The 18,852-nt window shown below is 45.3% G+C and overlaps 1 protein-coding gene across 2 annotated transcripts in view; it reads right to left on the bottom strand.

Annotated features, from left to right (window-relative positions):
* Positions 1 to 18,852, bottom strand: part of VPS13D (vacuolar protein sorting 13 homolog D) — a 2,738,381-nt gene that overhangs the window by 1,429,781 nt on the left and 1,289,748 nt on the right. For both annotated transcript variants that reach the window (XM_085608633.1, XM_085608634.1), the window contains exon 40: positions 10,424 to 10,498. In XM_085608633.1, the coding sequence (XP_085464759.1) occupies positions 10,424 to 10,498 (75 nt within the window). The remainder of the gene's footprint in view (positions 1 to 10,423; positions 10,499 to 18,852) is intronic.

Below are 18,852 nucleotides of genomic sequence, written 5' to 3'. Positions count from 1 at the left end.
GGCTGACGCAGCTGAAAACCCTTTCCATTGCCTCGGAAGGGGCAAAAGCTAGACTGGCATGATGTGTAAACGGGAGGCCCAAGGATCTGAGCGTAGCATGAGATTCCTTGAAGCGCATCAAGGCCGAGTCTGCTTTCTCACCAAAAAGAAGTCCTATCAAAGGGCATGTCCATGAGGTTAGCCTGGACATCACCCGAGAAGCCAGAAGTTCAACCAGGCGTGGCAAGACCACCGTCTATGAAACCGCTCTAACCAGTGAGTCAGTCATAGCTAAGCCACACCTAATGGTGAATTTTGCTGCATCTCTCCCATGCTTCACTGCCTGGGAGAGCAGAGCCTGGGCCTCCTCCAGCACCTGTGGAAGCATTTGCGAAACCGTTTCCCAAAGGGTGCGCGAGAAATGGCTCAATAAGCAGGCAGTATTCACCAACCACAATGCCAGGATGGTAGAAGAAAACATCTTCTTCCCAAGAGCGTCCAGCCTCATCGATTCCCAATCTGGAGGAACATAGGGGAATGCACCATGAGACGTTGAAGCCTGAACCACCAAGCTCTCAGGGTTGGGGTGTTGGTTAAGGAAACTTGGATCGCCCAGTGCAGGACAATGGCTGCATGCAAATGTCCTGTTCACAGGTACATCTGTGCTAGGCTTGGAACATGTGCGAGTACCTGCACCGAGGGCACCTCCAGGCCAAGGACCTCTACTGCTCTCCTCACCACTTTGGCATTAGATGCCCCCTACTCCGTAGCCACATTAGATGGAGAGAGCATACGAGTATCTGGAGATGTGTCCCATCCACAGGCTTCTCCACAATCCTCATACCAGTCCAATTGTTCCACAGAAACGTCTAGCTGTTGTTCCAAAGGGTCAATGGATCCCTCCCAATCCTCAACCATGCCTGAAACGTCCTCAAAATGCACAGGCAATGACATAGAACATCTGGGCTTCATCGGGGCCAGAGTCCACATTGACCCGACTCCAGTCGTCGGGTATCTCAATGGGGCTGGCGCTGCCGGTGTCACTGGAAGCATCGACTTTGGGACCGACGTCGGGGAAGGTCGCGTAGGCACGACCGACAACAACCTGGATCCAGAATCGCATCCATGAGACCCCACCTCACCAGGGCCAGAGCGGTCGGTGTAGCACCCGGTGGGGCCTCCTCCAACCCTGTGGGTCGCAAAGGCTCACTGGAGGGGTCAGCCTACCCAAATACGGGGCGCAAGTCTTTGTAGAATTTCTTAATGTAAGCGGGGGTCACTCCAGCTCTCGGAAATTGGGGGAGGCGCGGAGTCGAACCTGGTTCCAGCTCAGCAGCGCCATGCTTAAATGTTGATGCGGCTTCCCTGTCTCGTCGACGGACAACAGACGAGGTGAAGTCGAAGTCTGTTTAGATGACTTCTTTTTATGCCTGTTACCCGGGTGTCCCCAGAACCTTGAGTGTGGAGAAGAGGACTGGAGGCTCCTGGAACGGTCCGCAAACTTTTTTTCCTTGAACGGCACTGGGATCTCTGCGCTTGACAGTATTAATTGCTGAGTTGAAAGGAGCATCAAAGATCGCTCCCGCAAGGCCTTCGGCACCATGGCCCAACAATCCAAGCACGACTTAGCCCCATCGTCTCGCTCGAGACATCACAAGCAGACGAGATGGGAGTCTGTTACTGACATGGCACAGTGACCAGCACCACACGGCTTAAACCCTGTACATCTAGAATACATCCTACGACACACAAGAAAACATTTTGTCCACTAAATGTTGAAAAAGGCCTGTCAAAAAGAGACAGAGGAGTAACTCTTCTGCGGAACGGCACTTAACTGGTGCAGAAAGACAAGAACTGACGTCAGCGCACCTGGTTGGCACCTATATTATGGATCACGATGTCATAACAACTTTGACAGAGCCAACCGACGGCATGCAGGGGCACTGCACGCTCAAAAGTTTCCAGATCCAGTCTGATGCCTAGGAAAATTCAAAAGGTAAGGAATCTGCAGCTAGAAGTCTCTACCAGATATATAGAACAATAGAAGGTACCAATGTGCAGATCTCTAATCTGAAACCCTCGAGGTCTGGCAGATGTCAAGAACAATCTCTTGCGTGCCAACGCAATGCCATCAGCCTTGGCCCAGGTGGAATGAGCCATCAATCTTTCAGGAGGCTGCACCTCGGCCAGTGTTTATCAACCCTTCATATAAAGACTATCCACCTTCATAAAGTCTTTTTTTGCACTGCCATACCAACAGAAAAAAGATCTTCCAGCTGATGGTCTTTGGTGTGATTGCCATGAAAGCTTAAGGCTCTTGTGAGGTCCAGTCAATGGAGTCTCTCCTCCTCCTTCAAGGGGTGCAACAGATCAAAGAATGTTGGGTAGTAAGGGATTGTCCAATGTGAAACGGAGTCACTACTTTTGGGAAAAAGTCTGCACTGATCATCAACACTAGACTAGCTTGTCTGGAGAAAAGTGGAATAGGGCGGCTACATGAGAGAGCCTTAAGCTTACTCATGCAACGAGCTGAAGTATCGCAGTGAGGAAGATAGTTTTTTTAGTTAGAAGATGAAGTGAGCAGCTATGCATTGGCTCAAAGGAAATGCACATGAGGAATGTTAGGATCACATTGAGATTCCACTGTGGCATTACAAATGGTTTGGGAATAAACATGTGTCAAACCTTTAAGAAACCAAATTACAATATGTGACTTAATCAAGGACGGTTGGTCCGGCAAACACAAAAAGGCCAAAAGGACAGGCAAATAGCCTACAACAGTCCCCACTGCAAGACCTTGCTGAGAGAAAGGCAAAACAGAAAATAAAACATCTGACAGTTTGGATTGCAAAGGGTCTGTTTTGGGGACTCCACACCAGCCCACAAACTTGTCCCAGAACCCAACATAAGTGGACTTTGTGGATGGGCACCTTGCAGCAAGGATTACATCCACAACCTCAGGTGGTAGATTGAAAGCAGGTAACTATCACCCCTCAATCTCCATGCATATTGGTGTAAATTGTGCAGGTTCGAGTGCAGAACCTTGCCCTGCTGTGACAGATGATCCCCCGGAAGTGATGGCCTGATCGGAGGACAGATGCTCATGCCCAGAAGCTCCGGGTACCATATTCTCCTAGTCCAATCTAGAGCCACTAGCATGACTTGGGTCTGGTCACTTCTGATTTTCTTCAGAACTTAGGGCAGAAGAGTCAGTGGCAAAAAGGCATACAGAAGTCTTGTGCTCCACTCTAACCTGAACGTATCTCCTAGAGAGAGCTTTCTAGGAAACTTCAACGTGCAGAAGTTGTGGCACTGTGCATTCTTGGCAGTGGCAAAAAACAATTTCAGGGTTCTCCCACTGTCGGAATGTCCTGTACCACACTGACATGCAACCACCATTCAAGGTCCACCAGGCATTACCGTCTGAGGTTCTCCTCTCTGGCGTTTAAAGATTCTGGCAAGTACTTCACAATCAGGCAGATGCCATGACACTCTAGCCAACTCCAGAGGTGCAGAGAATTTTGGCAAAGGGCCCAGGACCCCACTGTGCCCTGCTTGATGCTTTCAAACTACATGATGGTGGTTATATCTATGAGAACCTTCACCAGCCTTCCCTTAATAGATGAAAAAAATCCATCAATTCCAGGGGGAGGGAAGCAGCTTTAACAGATTTATGTGGAGTAGGTTTTTCGAGGAGACTTGAGCCCTTTGATCTCTACCATCCCATGTAGCCTTCCCAGCCCAGAGGTGACAAACAAGTTACTTACCTTCGGTAACGATATATCTGTAAGAAACATTAGTTAGTTAGATTCCTTACCTTAGAATATCCCCAGGCGTCAGGCTGGATCCGGAAAGATTTTTTGTCAGCAATACCCTTGCGCGTCGCTAGGTGTCGTCTGCGGCTCCGCGTCCGGCGTCGCGATCGCCGGGATGACGTCGGAGTACTTAGACGCCGCCCTCGCGCGCTGACGTCAGTTCTTGTACATAGTTTTCCGCGCCAGGAACGCGGAGCCATGCAAGAGACCAACACTGGTGCCATGAATCTAGGGCCCTGAAAGGGATGACCTTAACCCTAGATATCAGTTCGCAGAGCGGGGAGGATGGGTGGGGCGGTAAGGAATCTAACTAACTAATGTTTCTTACAGATATATCGTTACCGAAGGCAAGTAACTTGTTCATCTGAAAGAAACACGTTAGTTAGATTCCTTACGTTAGAATAGATACCCCAGCAATACCAACCCCGGTGGTGGGTCTGCAAACCAAGATCACACCAGGAAATCCTGGAGAACGGAACGGCCAAAGAAGCGGTCTCTCCGGACTTGGCTGTCCAGGCAGTAATGCTTGGCAAACGTGTGCAGCGAGGCCCACGTTGCTGCCGGACAAATGTCCTGCAGAGGGACTCCCCGTCCCAGGGCAGTAGTAGCCGCCGTGGCCTGGGTGGAATGGGCTCTCAGCCCCACAGGAGGATCCTTCTTAGCCAAGAAATAACAGGCCTTAATGCACAAAACGACCAACCGAGAGATGATTCGCTTGTGCACTGCCCACCCCTTCTTAGCGCCCACATAGCCAACAAAGAGTTGGTCGTCCTCCCGGAACTGTTTTGTGCGGTCCAGATAGAAGGACAGCACTCGTTTTGGGTCCAGACAGTGGAGCCTCTCTTCCTCTTTCGAGGGATGCGGAGGCGGAAAGAAGGCGGGCAGTGTAACAGACTGTCCGATGTGAAAAGCAGTTACCACCTTAGGGAGAAAGGAAGGACGAGTCCTGAGAACAACCTTGTCCGGATGGACAGAAAGGAAAGGAGGCTTAGAAGATAGAGCCTGGAGCTCACTCACCATTCTAGCAGAGGTGATGGCAACCAGGAAGCAGTCTCTTAAGTCAGAAGACGAAGGGGACAATTATGAAGTGGCTCAAAGGGAGAGCACATCAGATAGGTTAACACCAGATTCAAATCCCACTGAGGCATTACGAAAGGGACAGGAGGAAACATATGCGTAATGCCTTTAAAGAATCGAGCAACAACAGGGGGATTTCAAAAGAGAAGGCTGATCAGGAAGCCGTAAGAAAGCAGAAATAGCTGAAAGATATCCCTTGAGGGTGCCCAGAGCAGAGCCCTGCTGGGCCAGGGAAAGAAGAAAGAGGAGAACCTCAGAAAGAGGGGCGGAAAGGGGATCCACAGCCTTTGCTGTGCACCATGCCACAAATTTGTTCCACCTGCAGGCGTATACCGTTTTAGTGGAGGGACGCCTGGCTGCCAGAATGAGATCACAGACTTCAGGAGGCAAGTCAAATGGCATCAAATGTCGCCGCTCAATCTCCACATATGGAGGTGGAGGCTGGACAGGTTCGGGTGGAGGACTGTCCCCTGCTGCTGCGACAGAAGGTCCTCCTGAAGAGGCAGTCGAATCGAGGGATCAAGTAATAGACTGAGTAGCTCGAGATACCAGTATCTTCGTGCCCAATCCGGAGCCACAAGGATGACTTGGGCCCGGTCACGCTTGATCTTCTTCAGCACTCTGGGCAGAAGTGGTATAGGTGGAAAGGCGTACAACAGGCCGCAACTCCACTCGCGACGAAAAGCGTCTCCGAGCGAGTGCCGCCTTGGAAACTCCAATGCGCAGAACTGATGACATTGCGCGTTCTCTTCGGTGGCGAATAGATCTAACCAAGGCTCTCATCACTGTCGAAAGAGTCCTTGCGCCACGTCCGAGTTCAGACGCTATTCGTGATCCATCATGCACCGGCGGCTGAGTTCATCCGCCCTGGCGTTCAGAGAGCCCGCCAGGTGTTGAACCACCAGGGTGATGCACTGATGTTCCAGCCATGTCCAGAGGCGCAGAGCCTCCTGACAAAGGGTCCACGACCCCACTCCGCCCTGTTTGTTGCAATACCACATGGCGGTGGTGTTGTCTGTGAACACCTGCACTACACTTCCCCGAACAGAGGGAAGGAATGCCTTCAGTGCAAGTTGGATCGCCCGCAGCTCCAATAGGTTGATATGGAGCCGGGACTCCACCGGAGACCAGAGGCCTCCGATCTCCGCCACTCCCATGTGGCCCCCCCATCCCAGGAGGGACGCATCCGTCAGCACTACGTGCTCCGGTTGGGGTGGGGAGAGGGATCTGCCACTGACCCAATCGCGGTCCGTGAGCCACCACTGCAACTGTCTTGCAGATCAAGACATGGGCGGACAGGTTGCCCCGATGCTGGGCCCACTGAAACTTCAGGTCCCACTGCAGAGCCCGCATCCGCCACCTGGCGTGATGTACCAGCAGGATGCAGGAGGCCATCAGACCCAGTAGCCGCAGCACCAACCTGACCGTAACCCGGGATAAAGGCTGAAACATCGGAATCACAGCCTGAAAATTCTGGACTCACGGCTACTGAGGCTAGGCCCAAAACAGCTCAGATGAAAGGAAGTGTATAAGTCTTCAACAGTCAGTCATTGAGGTAGGGGAAGACTGAAATACCCGATCTCTGCAGATGAGCTGCGGCCACCTCCATCCCCTTGGTGAACACGCTGGTAAGGCCGAAAGGTAGCCTAGCAAACTGAAAGCATTCTTGGCCCACTGTGAACCCCAGATAGCATCTGTGGACTGGTGGGAAGGACAAAACTTGGACAAGCATGAGCATTTCGAACTTCTTCTTTTTCAAGAGGAGATTGAGAAGGCACAGATCCAGCATAGGACGAAGTCCTCCATCCTTCTTTGGCATCAGAAAGTAGCGCGAATAATAACCACAAATTACTTCTGATGCAGGCAACCTCTCTATGACTTCCTCGCCCAAGAGAACCTGAACTGCTTGAAGGAGCAAGAAGAGATGGTCTTCCATCAGCTGATCGTAAATGGATGGCATGGGTGGTGGGGTTGTCAGAAAGTGAAGGGAGTAGTCCCATTGGACTATCTGAAGTACCCACTGGTCTGATGTTATTGACTGCCAAGGAGGGAGGTGATGGCGTATCCTGCCTTCCACTGGATGCCCATGATGGCCTGAGGCTTGGAGTCTAAATGTGCGCTGTCTTTATACCTTGACCGCACGAAAGATTACCGGGTGGATGATCAACTCTTTGTTGGCCATGTGGGTGCCAAGAAAGGTCAGGCTGTCCAAAAGCGTACCATCTCAAGATGGGTTGTCCTTTGTGTAAAGATTTGTCTTGCTTTGGCAAAAAAGGAACTTTCAGTGGGGCTGCGGGCTCATTCCACTAGAGCTACGGCTGAAACTCCTGCTTTGTCACGTGGAGCCCCACTTATTGACATCTGCCAGGCGGCCACGTGGCCATCTATGCACACGTTCACCAGGCACTACTACCTGGAGAGTCAAGTCCAGAGGGACGGCTACTTTGCCCGTTCTGTCCTCCAGGCCTTTCTGGTATGAACTTGGTTAGCAAACCCTCCTCCGGGGTTGGCATTGCTGGGGTATCTATTCTAAGGTATGGAATCTATAACTAATAGTCTCTTTCAGATGAACAAGTTACTTACCTTCGGTAACTATGTATCTGTAAGAGACATATATTAGTTATAGATCCCTTACATCCCCATCCATCCTCCCCGCTATGAAAACTGAATTCTAGGGATAAGGAATCCCTTCTGGGGCCCTAGTTGTGTGCATCAGTGGTTACTGTTTTGCGTGGCTCTGCACTTCTAGCGTGGAAATTCGTGACAGAACTGACGTCAGCGCGCAGGGGCGGCATCTAAGTAGATACCGCGACATCATCCCAGTGTATTTTTCTCTTCTGTGCTCTTCTCAAATAATCTCTGTAATTTCTTTTTAAGCTTCTTAAAAACATTCTCCTTTTGCTATTTTATTTTTCTAGCTACTATAAATGTCGTTTTTATTTTCATGATTTTTGCGGATGGTGATTAATGTATCATATAATCCCTGCCACACATAGGTGGTGCTGGTGAATAAGAATCTAAAAAGAGATGTTGAGTGTCTCTTTTATTTTTTGTTTTGTTACATATTGGTACAAAATAATGTGTATATCTTCAGATAAACATTAATTCTATCATGTTGTGCTTTTCATTTTTTTCCTGTTTTCAAATCCTTTTTTCACTCTGCTTTTATGTTTTCTACTTCTACAAATGTTTTATTTTTTATTTTTTTTTCACGTTATTCGTAACATCTGAAAACAAACAATGTAGTATTTGTAATTGAGGATTTGCCCTGCTGCTGAGCGACCTGTGTGTCGTGAAACGCGTGTAGGCCTTGTGTTTGGATTTCAATTTTTGAAGGAATATTTAAATATATTTGAATCTTTTTTACGACTTAGAAACTGATTTTCAATCAATCCTATGACCTCAAAGAATTTTTTTAGTATTCTTGAACAGCACCTGAGGGATTGATCCTGCGATCCATTTTTTTAATGTTTTGTCCAACCTCAAGAGTGTCTCTGTTTCCCTCGAGCGCATTAGCATAATGGTATAATGATAGCTCCCTATTTTTGATCAATAAGCGCAATGATAATTTGAAGGTGCTTCCAACGAAAGGCCTGTTGGAAGCCAGAGAACGGGCCTGGCTTGAATAAGGAGGATAACCTGATGAAGAAAATTCTGCTCCTAATTACTCCATAAAAAACCTGAGCAGCATCTCCAGTCTTACATTTAGTTTTACACCATAATGTGATCTGTGTAAAAAACATGCAGCTTTAATGTAACCTGTTCTTGGTTGAACTCAGAGGTGGAATTATTCCCTAATGGAAGAAATAGACTCCTTTTTCTGAAACCCTTTAACAGGCTTCCAATTGCATTCTGCAGTAACCAGGGTTTAAAGAGCACTTTCTTGGTGGTATGATTTACCCTTTGTGAAGACACTTACATTAGCATTCCAACAAAATGAAATAGTATTATACTTATTAAGTCTCCAAGCAGTCAGAAAAGTGGAGTTTATTTAGGATGCCCCTACAATACTGGAATGTATCTTGCTAATTCAACAAGCTTAACTATTTGTTCCCCTACAAAGGGCTGTGAATGTGCACGGTGAGCACATCTCGAGCTTTAATAATGGAAAGTGCCGGGTAAGATAAATCTAAGACGTAAGAAAAATTACGTGCTCATTGTCAGAACAAAAGCTTAAGACAGTTGTGGATGATAGGGTGGAAGACTGCACGAACAACTTGAGACCATTAGTAGTCATCACTCTGAAGGTTCAGCACTTTCCTAGCCCAAAGGCATACCAAGGTACGTGTTTTTAGGTGTGTGTATTCCTTTACTATATCAAGCCAGCTCATTGTATAATGGAAAAGCTCAAAAGTGGCGGCCTTAAGTACTCCAAAGTTGTGGAATCTCTAAAGAATGCATTGGTGTTGGCGAACAAGGCAATAACAATCCCTGGATCAATGGAAAATGAAGATCCTAGGGAAGGGAGTGAGCAAAATGCTGAAGGCCATACACAGCACCTTTGGATTTGAACTCAACGGTTCATAGGTGTGTGCACAATTCATCTTTTGCACCATAGAACCAATCCTAACTTAGTTTTCACAACCTACAAATACCTACCATTTCTAATTCATGGTATTTTTTGTGGCTCTGGAGTTCTAATGATCACTCTGAGTGGTAGGTCCTGCTTACACCACAAACTGGATTTCAGTAATCTCATATTCAAAACCCCGTTTTGCTAGCAGGTTTGGAAGGGTCCCACAGAATGACAAAGTTAGCACTGCCTATGTTTAGATCTACGCATAAGGTCAAGTTCAGGAAAAAAAGTATTCTCATTGATGTTTGCTTTACTAGGCATACCACTGAAGAAAAAGGTTGTTAAAACAAAAATGATGTTAATGAGCACACAAGTACAAACTTGCCTGTTGCCAAGAAGAGTACGGATATACTGAACTAACAGATCTTCATGAGAGTTTTATAGAAAGACTAAAAACACCCGAGATTTTTGGTAAAACTATCTTTCCATACCAAGCATGTCAGCAAGTTTAAAACGTAAGACAACACTTAGAAGAATATCTCACTAAAATTAGACATCTGTGACAATTAAATGTTATAATGGTAATTCAGTTCTTTACTTATTCAATCTTCATTTAAGATCACAAAATGTGATACAAACAAGTTAAATATTAAACTTCCAACTGCTCAACAACAATGTAGTTCCTACAATAGTCTTACCAAACATTGCAAAGATTTTATCAGCCCCTAGTTTAAACAGTTTATTGAATCTATTATTGTACTCCCTTATATAGTTCACCTTCTAGTCAGTGCCATTTGATTGACAATCAGCAAAACATGAACAAAAAAGATGTTTGAATAATGCAACAGTAACTACACACATTTTATCTAAAAACATACTGCGGTTGTGTAACTGTTTAAGAAAACAATTGTAAATCCATGTATTTGTATGAAAGCTGATTTTAATATGTGGAAATATGAGATTCAACAAAAGACCGAAAACTACACATTTCTATGAACATCAGAATAAAGCATGCTGTTACAGTTAAGTACTGTACCTCTAGCATAGATCTGATGTTCTAGATTTGTCAGACTGGCTGTGCTTCTTGTTCTAAGGTAGGACAGGGGAGGGCCTGGGAGATAGGAAAGACAAAGCTAGCACGTAAGGAGACATTTAAGACAAATGTTAAAACACGCATATTGTACACCGACATGAAGTACTATGAAGAGAACGCAAAACATTCTTTCCCCCCCAAATAAGATTTTTATAGTTCAATTACACTTTAGCAGGATCGATCTAAAACTCATATTATTTGTGGTTTAATATTAACATGTGCTAGTCTGCGTGTAAATTTGTATTCTGCTCCTTTTCAATCTTGGTTTCTGTGGTGTAGTGGGAAAGCACTGTTGAGATGGCCCAACCGCCTGTGTTCTAGTCTGCATACTGCTGATTTAAAAAAAAAAACTACTTCATGCATGGTTTGTCCATCTGTTTTATTTGTTCTTATTTAATTGATTTTACAACCAGGCATAGTTTATATTGCACTTGAATCATTTTATTAATTAACCATCTTGGAAATGTCAGTTTCAGCCTATAGATGACCAAAGATCATGGCTAGTCTGTTAAGTCAATAAGAAAGAAAAGCTAAGAACCACACAAAGTTCACTTTCAAAAAAGAACCTTGGTGTTTGATGGTCAGGGCCTCAAGGTGGATGCTGGGCAATTTCAAGGGGAAAGACTTTGCTGAGGAAATTACATCTATTAGAACTAGTGGTACAGGAAAGTTACAAGCTACACCTTTGAAAGGAGGCGATATTTCTCATGGATAACTATTCTACTAAGCACAAGACTACTGACACAGAATACCTATGGCCATAAAGAAGTTCTGCCATGTACATCTTTTTAATTCACATTCCCTAAAGCAGAATCTCAACAGCTGCATACATGCTGGTGATTTGTGAACTGAGGCAATCTGGAACTGTTCCATGTCATCACACCAAGTAATACATAATACTATCCAACAAGACGTGGCCTATTTTTGTTGCTTATTCCCCACTGGAAGAAACTGCAACCAAGTGGTACCGATTGTGACATTCTCTGCTCTAGTGAAATAAAAGCTAATACTCCATTTCTGTTCACATCATAAAATCTTTCCATCAGACTGAGGGAGGAAGAAAAGCAAAGAACAATGGGAAAATAGTAGAATAAATAATGTGAACAAGTTTGCCCGCAATATCTAAAACTAGTTAAACCTATAAAAATCTCAAAATGCAACAGCTTCAAGTGACACGTGTATTGAGGTGCCGAAGTTCACTATGAAGAGAGCCACAAGGAGATTAAAGGTGCAGTGAATAGTCAGACCTGGGTGTAGGAGTTAATATGGTTAAGCACATCAAAGAAATAGATGACAACCTTCAACACAATTGGTATAGTATGCAAATCTGAACCCAAAGACATTCATTACTTTTCGAATGGGAAAAAAGATTTGTCTCAAGAATTAAACAAACCCACAAAATTATGTTACCTACCTTTGTGAGCTGCACTTATAGGGGGAGCAGTGTGTATATTTGCATAAGTATTTATAAACTCTGAATCTAGCAATAAAGCAACAGCGCAGAATACAGCAAGGTAATAAACCAACAGGAATAAACAACCAAAATAAGTTCAATAGGCAAGAACTTGGTGGCTCTTAGTGATTTATCAAGGTGTCCAAACCAACTGCATGTGGAGCAGTATTTTGGACTAAGGCCTAACATAATATCTGAAAAGAAATGAAAATGCTTCAATTTATGGAGGAAGCTATAAATAAGTATTATAATCCACAATCTCGATTTTCTCTACAATAGCCATAGTTTAGTGAAGGAAATTCAGCCGGTGGATTCGAATTGATACTGTATTTAGAATCTCATCTTCATTTGATCTTCTACTTGTTGCACTTTTTCGTCTTGAGCATGGTGATGTTGTTGCTATGCCTTTTATCTTGATTTTGCTAACCAATGTGGATATTACTAGATTTCACTCCAAGTGAGGTTATGGCTATATTTCACTCAGCCTACCACCTTTACAGCATCCTAGGCCCTGAAATCAAATATTCAGAAAGATGTAGATAGATAGCTCAATCAGAAAAATGCTTACAAGTGGAACAATGTGTAATTTATTTAAAGCAACAGACTGACTTTAGATATTTTAAAGCCCAACATTTTGTCACAGAAATGCGATCTAAGAACTAGGACTACTCGATTAAGAAACAAGAAAAGTCATATAAGTCTTGGTGATCTTTTTGTTGGTCACATGTGGTTTAAACCATTTTGAATGTGTGCCCCATGAATGATACAGTGTTGGGGGTTGCTTCCTGACAACCTTGCACTCTTTGACACCAACACACATTATAAAGAGCTGATCAGCAGACCAGAAATCCTGGGTCCTGTCTAAATATTAACTGACCATCCTAAGAGGATCCACCCAATGGAGTCTTTCCTTTTCCTTAGTGGGATAAGACAGAAGATAAAAGGTAGGTATGGTTGTTGGGGGCACGGCACACAATGCCTGAAGTCCTCTTTCCATGTTGATGATTGCTTGGGTCCGAGGACAGCCCGGGCAGGGGACGAGGGCTGGCGGTGAGCGGTGACTGCCTAGCGGGTCTCAGCTGGTCTCGGGAAGTCTGAGGCATTTGGAGGCCGGCAGGCCTGCTTTGATTGTGACTCAACGGCTTGACCGCTGCGCCCTCCTGAACTTGGTGAGGACTGCGGTGTGGCGGGTCGAGACCGGAGCAGGCACCAGGCTCCCGCGGGGCCCGGTGACTGGGACCCTTTTGGCTGTGTGGCCCAGATGGATGCACCGCCCGGTTTGGAGATGCTGGCGGACTGTGTCGGCCCAGCGCTCCATCTGGAGCGGGGGACTTTGCTGGGTGGTCTGCCACCGCGGGAGTGCCTTGTTGTCCAGATAGACCAGGAGACCGGACTTCAGCGATTGGTTGTCTTGCCTTGCTCGAGAGGGCATGGCAGCCTTCCCCGGGAGACGGAGTGGAGGCAGGCAGCTGGTCATTGGACGGCTTGGCTGGAGCTGGAGCTGGCCCTCTGGCCTGAGTGAACGTCGTGGAGATCCAGGGGCCACATCTACGCGATGCTTTCCCAGCACTCCTTCTGGATTACTTGCTTTGGACGCATTGCTGCAGGGGAGGAGAAGCATCCAGCTCGCCAGCTTCTCGTTCTGGGGAGGGACTCGGTCACCCAGAGTCCTTTGTGCCGTCCACTGAGGAGAAGGGGGCCTCCGAGTGACGCTATTTTAGCGCCAGGTGAAGCCTGGGACAAGGGTGTGCCCGTCTGTGGTTGTATGAGGCTGGGCCAGACCTCTTGGCCCCGCCATCCGATTATTGCTATAGCTGGCTGTAAGTTGCCAGTGCTAACTTTTGAAAATATATTTATTTTATCATCCCGTAAAGGACTAAATAAGTATTCCTGTGGTGAAGCTGTGCCCTGTTCACTTTGACACTAAGCATTAGGCATATTGAGATTGAAACCATTGGAAGATGAACAAGCATTGGCATAGCCAATAGGTCTCGCCTTTGGGACCTTATAAGTGTTTAGCCATGCAACAATTGCATATATAAATACTTATAAGGTCCCAAAAGAGAGACCTATTGGCTATGCAAAGCGGCCGTACGGCCGCGAAAGAGATCGCGATTGCGATTAAACATCAAAGCGGCCGCAAAAGAGAAAATAATTGCGGTAAAGCGCGGCGCGCGCGCCCGCGCACATGCACTGTAGCTCTAGACTGGCCTGGTAGCCCTTTTTGGAGCCCTCTCAATTAGTCTCGCCAGACCAGCGCATGGGCTGGGTCAGGCGAGACCTAAAAATCACACTGGCCCCAAACTCTACCAGTTATTAGGTCTCGCCTGACCCAGCGCATGCGCTGGTCTGGCAAGACTTATTGAGAGGGCTCCAAAAAGTGCTACCAGGCCAGCCTAGAGCTACAGTGCATGTGCGCGGGCCGCTTTGATGTTTGATCGTGATCGCCATCACTTTCACTTTCAGGGCCGCTTTGCATAGCCAATAGGTCTCGCTTTTGAGACATTATAAGTATTTAGTTATGCAACTGTTGCATGGCTAAACACTTATAAGGTCCCAAAGGCGAGACCTATTGGCTATGCCAATGCTTGTACTTTAGACGGTTTCTTGCAAAAGGTTGTGGGTGTAATCAGTAAGGAAATTAAATTTACGGAACAAACACAAGACTATCACTAGTCCCTACTCCATCAATATCTCCCCAGGATTCTGCAGCTATTATTAGCGACACTGAGCCCAGGGCTTCGGTACCACTGTCTCCAACAGTGAACTTTATTGATAATACTAATGTCTCTGCAACTGCGAGTATACATAATTCACAAAACCCTGTCCTGATCGAGTGGGAGACGATATGCCCACAAGCTATGGGGGGAAAAGAAAAAGGGCAGAGGTGGATTTTAAATGAGAGGGGCAGTGCCCCGTGTTGAAAAAGATCCAATAAGATTCCTCAAAGGGGAACGTCACTAGGATAAGAGGTGGAGCAGGTAGGGGTTATCACCAGAGCCAGTGGACTCGTCTTTTTTTAATAGTTAGTTAACCGATATTGGAGGCCCTGAAACCTATCTTAGAACATTTGGTATCTATTGAAGAACAGCTCCGTTTTTTGGTGAGGGACTTAAAAGAGAAAACAGAACATAGCACAATGAGGGATGAGGTCATTCACACTAATAAACAGGCAGTCGTCCCCCACAAACAGGGTACCCTCCCATCAATAACACACACCCAGAATGTGAATGAGCCTTGCCAAAATAAGTTTAATTTGGTAATTGAAAGGGACTTCAGGGAGACAGTGCCACATAGAAAACAATCATAAAGTGGGACTCGGGGGTCAGTACCACTAAGGCTAATCAATCTGGTCAGGATTTGCAGTGTAACAATAGACAGCATCGCGTCAATCCTAATTGTACAACATATGCACCTACTCGAGGAGAAGGGGCGAAGGACCTGCTAAATTTACCACCAGATAGAACCACTTATACTTTGATATAAACAGGATTTCCTCTGTTGCCATTGGGCTATCACGAAGACTGTCAAAGTCTTATAAATAAATCAGCCCATTGGTGCATTAATAAAACAGGATGTCAGATGAAGTTAATCAATAATATCAAGGGACGGTGGGTTAGCTGGTTAGGCTGTGCACCGAAATCGGTAGAAGGAGATTGTGTGGTCTTAAACTTCAAGGACCCTAGGTGTGTGCTTTTTGTGTTGACAAGCCTTACAGAAGTGATGGGTGAGTATGGTCCCATACGGGCATATCCACTGGGTTTCTTTTATCCCCCCCCCCCATATAGGACCATGCTCTCAACAGAGGCAAGACCAAATTCAGCCTAAACACCTTAATTTTACGCACTTGCAGCCTATTAACCAGTCAAATCGTATTGAAGCACTATCTGGCCTAACTGACATAGACTGACAGCAGGGTTTGCCCTGCCCGGTAGACGGGGTGGTGGGGTTCAGATGTTTTAAGTAATGATCAACGGGAAATGAGTTTTGAGGGAGAAGATGTATCTGAAGAAACAGCTTTGTTTACTTCAGCTGGTAAATCAGATGCATCTGTTAATGTAAATTTGGGGCAGGTTCCGCAAGGTGACACCACTACTAATTTCAAAAATCTAACATAGAATATAGCGGGAGTCCGCTCAAAATTGGGAAATGAGGATTGGTTGGGCTTTATTGGAGGTTTTGACCTTTTATGCTTACAAGAAACCGAGACCACAGATGATAATTTTATAGATGGGTATCGCTCCTTCTGCGTCCCTGCAATCCCATCCACATCAGCAAGGGCCAAGGGCGGTATTGTGGTGCTTATTGCGGTAAAATTTGCTTCTGTAAAAGCCAAATGCATATGCTCATCCCCCTAGTATCAATTAATAGCGATCTCTGAACTGACCAAGGTTGAAATACTATTGGTGAACTTGTACTATAATATCTTTGATAAGAGACAAGTAATAGAGTCAATGCAAACGGAAATTGCCCAAGCCTCCGCTAAGTGGCAGCCATTAAGGCATTTTATGGGTCGGGGATTTTAATTGCACAACCAGTAAGCACAGTATTTATTATGTGTGTGGGCTGGAAGACCACATACCCAACAATCAGTTGTGTTGACCACTAATTGATGTTGGTGTAACAGCTGGACAAAATAATTGTTGTAATATTCGGTTCTTCTGACAAGTTCATGTGAAGGGAAAGTATGAAAGAGGTGTGGAGAGATAGTAGAAGAAGGCATGGCACATTTTAATCATTCACCCCTGAAGGAAGCCCTACATTTTATCTTGGTAGTAAACAACTTTATTTTTTTTAAATAATTTTGCCCACAATTCCCTTTTGCAGTGCCCAACTTATGTTGGTTTTGGTACGGACAGTTCTATTGACTTTATGTTAATGACAAATAATTATACATCCCTTGTTCAGGACTTTAAGGTCATGCCAAACTGCTCCAGTAACCACTACCCTCTCATTGTCTCGGTTAACATAAAGCCTAAGATGGGGCCCAGTGATGAACCTCCGATTCAATAAACCTAATAAAGGAATTAGGTTGAAATGGGATGAGGTAAACCCATTAAAATTTTAACAAGATATCATCCTAAGAAACTATAATCTTATAGTCGGGTGCATGAAGCCAGATTCTACCCCGGTTGAAAGAGTACGGGATTTTGAGCAGCTCTGTACCGACACTGCCCAGAGGTTAGTCAAGAATATCCCTCAAAAGCAAGCCTCAGAGGTGCGCTGGTTCAACACTGAATGCTCCAAAGCTCATAAGGAACAAAAAAAAGCCCTACAGACCACTCCTTGTGATAGAGAACTAATAAAAATCACAAGGAGTAAATAAAAAAAGGTGATCAAATACAGCAAGATGGAATGGAGGAAGGTGGCGTGGGAGGATTTAGAAAGAGCAGGTTCCCTTAAAGATTCGAAAAAGTTTGGGAAATTATTAATTGCACAATGTTCACCATGGATGTGAGACAGATGGACTCATTGATCTTGGGTGAAGCATGAGAAACCCATTTTTTCCAATATATTTAACCCTTCACATAGGATGATAGCAGAGGACTCACGGGAAATACCCCTTGACCTAACCAAAGCCACACAGCTTAGTTTGTCCATCACAGTTCAAGAGGTAGAGGTGAGTCTAGCACAAGGCACTTGTTTGAAAGCCTCTGGCCCAGATGGGGTGCCCCTTGATCTAATTATCAGTAAGCAAGTGAGGTCCATGAAGACCTCTATTCACCTGACCTTCATGGACTTATCTAGTGCTTTTGATACCGTTAACGGGGCAAATTGTGGGTTATGATGGAAGACATGGATGTCGAAAAAGCACCAGTAACCCTTCTCCGTAGGTTCCATACAAATACCACAGTCACAGTAAGGTATGGCAGTGAGGTGGAAAAAACTCACCCAATCATCTCCACGGAGGGGGTTCCAAAGGATGGAATTTAGTCCCATTCCTGTTATCAATCTATACAAATGGGCTGGAGGCCTTTTTATTAAATAGGGACCTTGATTTCCCCAAAATTGGTAATAACTTTGTTCCCCTGCTTTCATATGCAGATGATACAGTATTATTGGCAAGGAGAGCTTGATGCTTTAACTGATTTTATGACATCCCTTGATTAAAACGTTAAGTTTATTAAATCATACATAATGGTAAGTGGCCCAAAGACCACAAATATCAAAACTTTTATTGTTCTGGGAAAGAAGATAGAAAACATTTGTAACTTCTCGTGACTGTGGATGCTTTATTTCGGGCTGCTTGTAAACTGGGGCATAAACCAGTGAATGAATTAACAACTCATTATAGAGCTAAATGCCTTACTATTGCCACATATGGGGCCAGAGTTTGGGGGTATAACAGAAGTCAACAGCTCCAACTAGTAGAGAATAAATCTAAGAGATTACTGATGGTACATAAAAGTGCCCCCACATTACTCTGCCATGCTGAACTGGGCCAAGAGTTCATAGAAGACCGTATTGGCTGTGCCCCATTGTATTTATGGGCTAAGATCTGGCTTTCAGAAGACTTAGAGCTTTCAAAAGACGTTATTAAGGATTGTCTTAATACACATAAGGCTCTAAAGATCCCCTGGCTCTACTACTGAAGGGAAAGTACCTAGAGATAGGTCTAGGATACTGCTTTGAAAACCCAGAAAGAATTCCTCCAAATGCTAAGGCCATTATTAAATAGGCTTTTCTTACCAGGGCTAACATGCGTAATTGTCCTCAGCGAGGAGATATGGGAGTGCATCACCTGCCTTCTGCCCCTCCACAATTTTATCTAACCTTTTCCACAAAGCCCCAGATTAGATTTTACCTAACTAGGTTCCGGCTATGCACAGTGCACTATTTGTTAATGTTCCCTTGTTAAGGAGGATGGATGGACAAGCTTACGCCTTGCCCATGTGATAACTCTTCTAGGCAAAACACG

This window comes from Triturus cristatus, chromosome 1_2, assembly GCF_964204655.1.
Source record: "Triturus cristatus chromosome 1_2, aTriCri1.1, whole genome shotgun sequence".
NCBI lineage: Eukaryota > Metazoa > Chordata > Amphibia > Caudata > Salamandridae > Triturus > Triturus cristatus.
The sequence above is the reverse complement of the archived record's forward strand: the minus strand, read 5'-3'. Positions and strand labels throughout refer to the sequence as shown.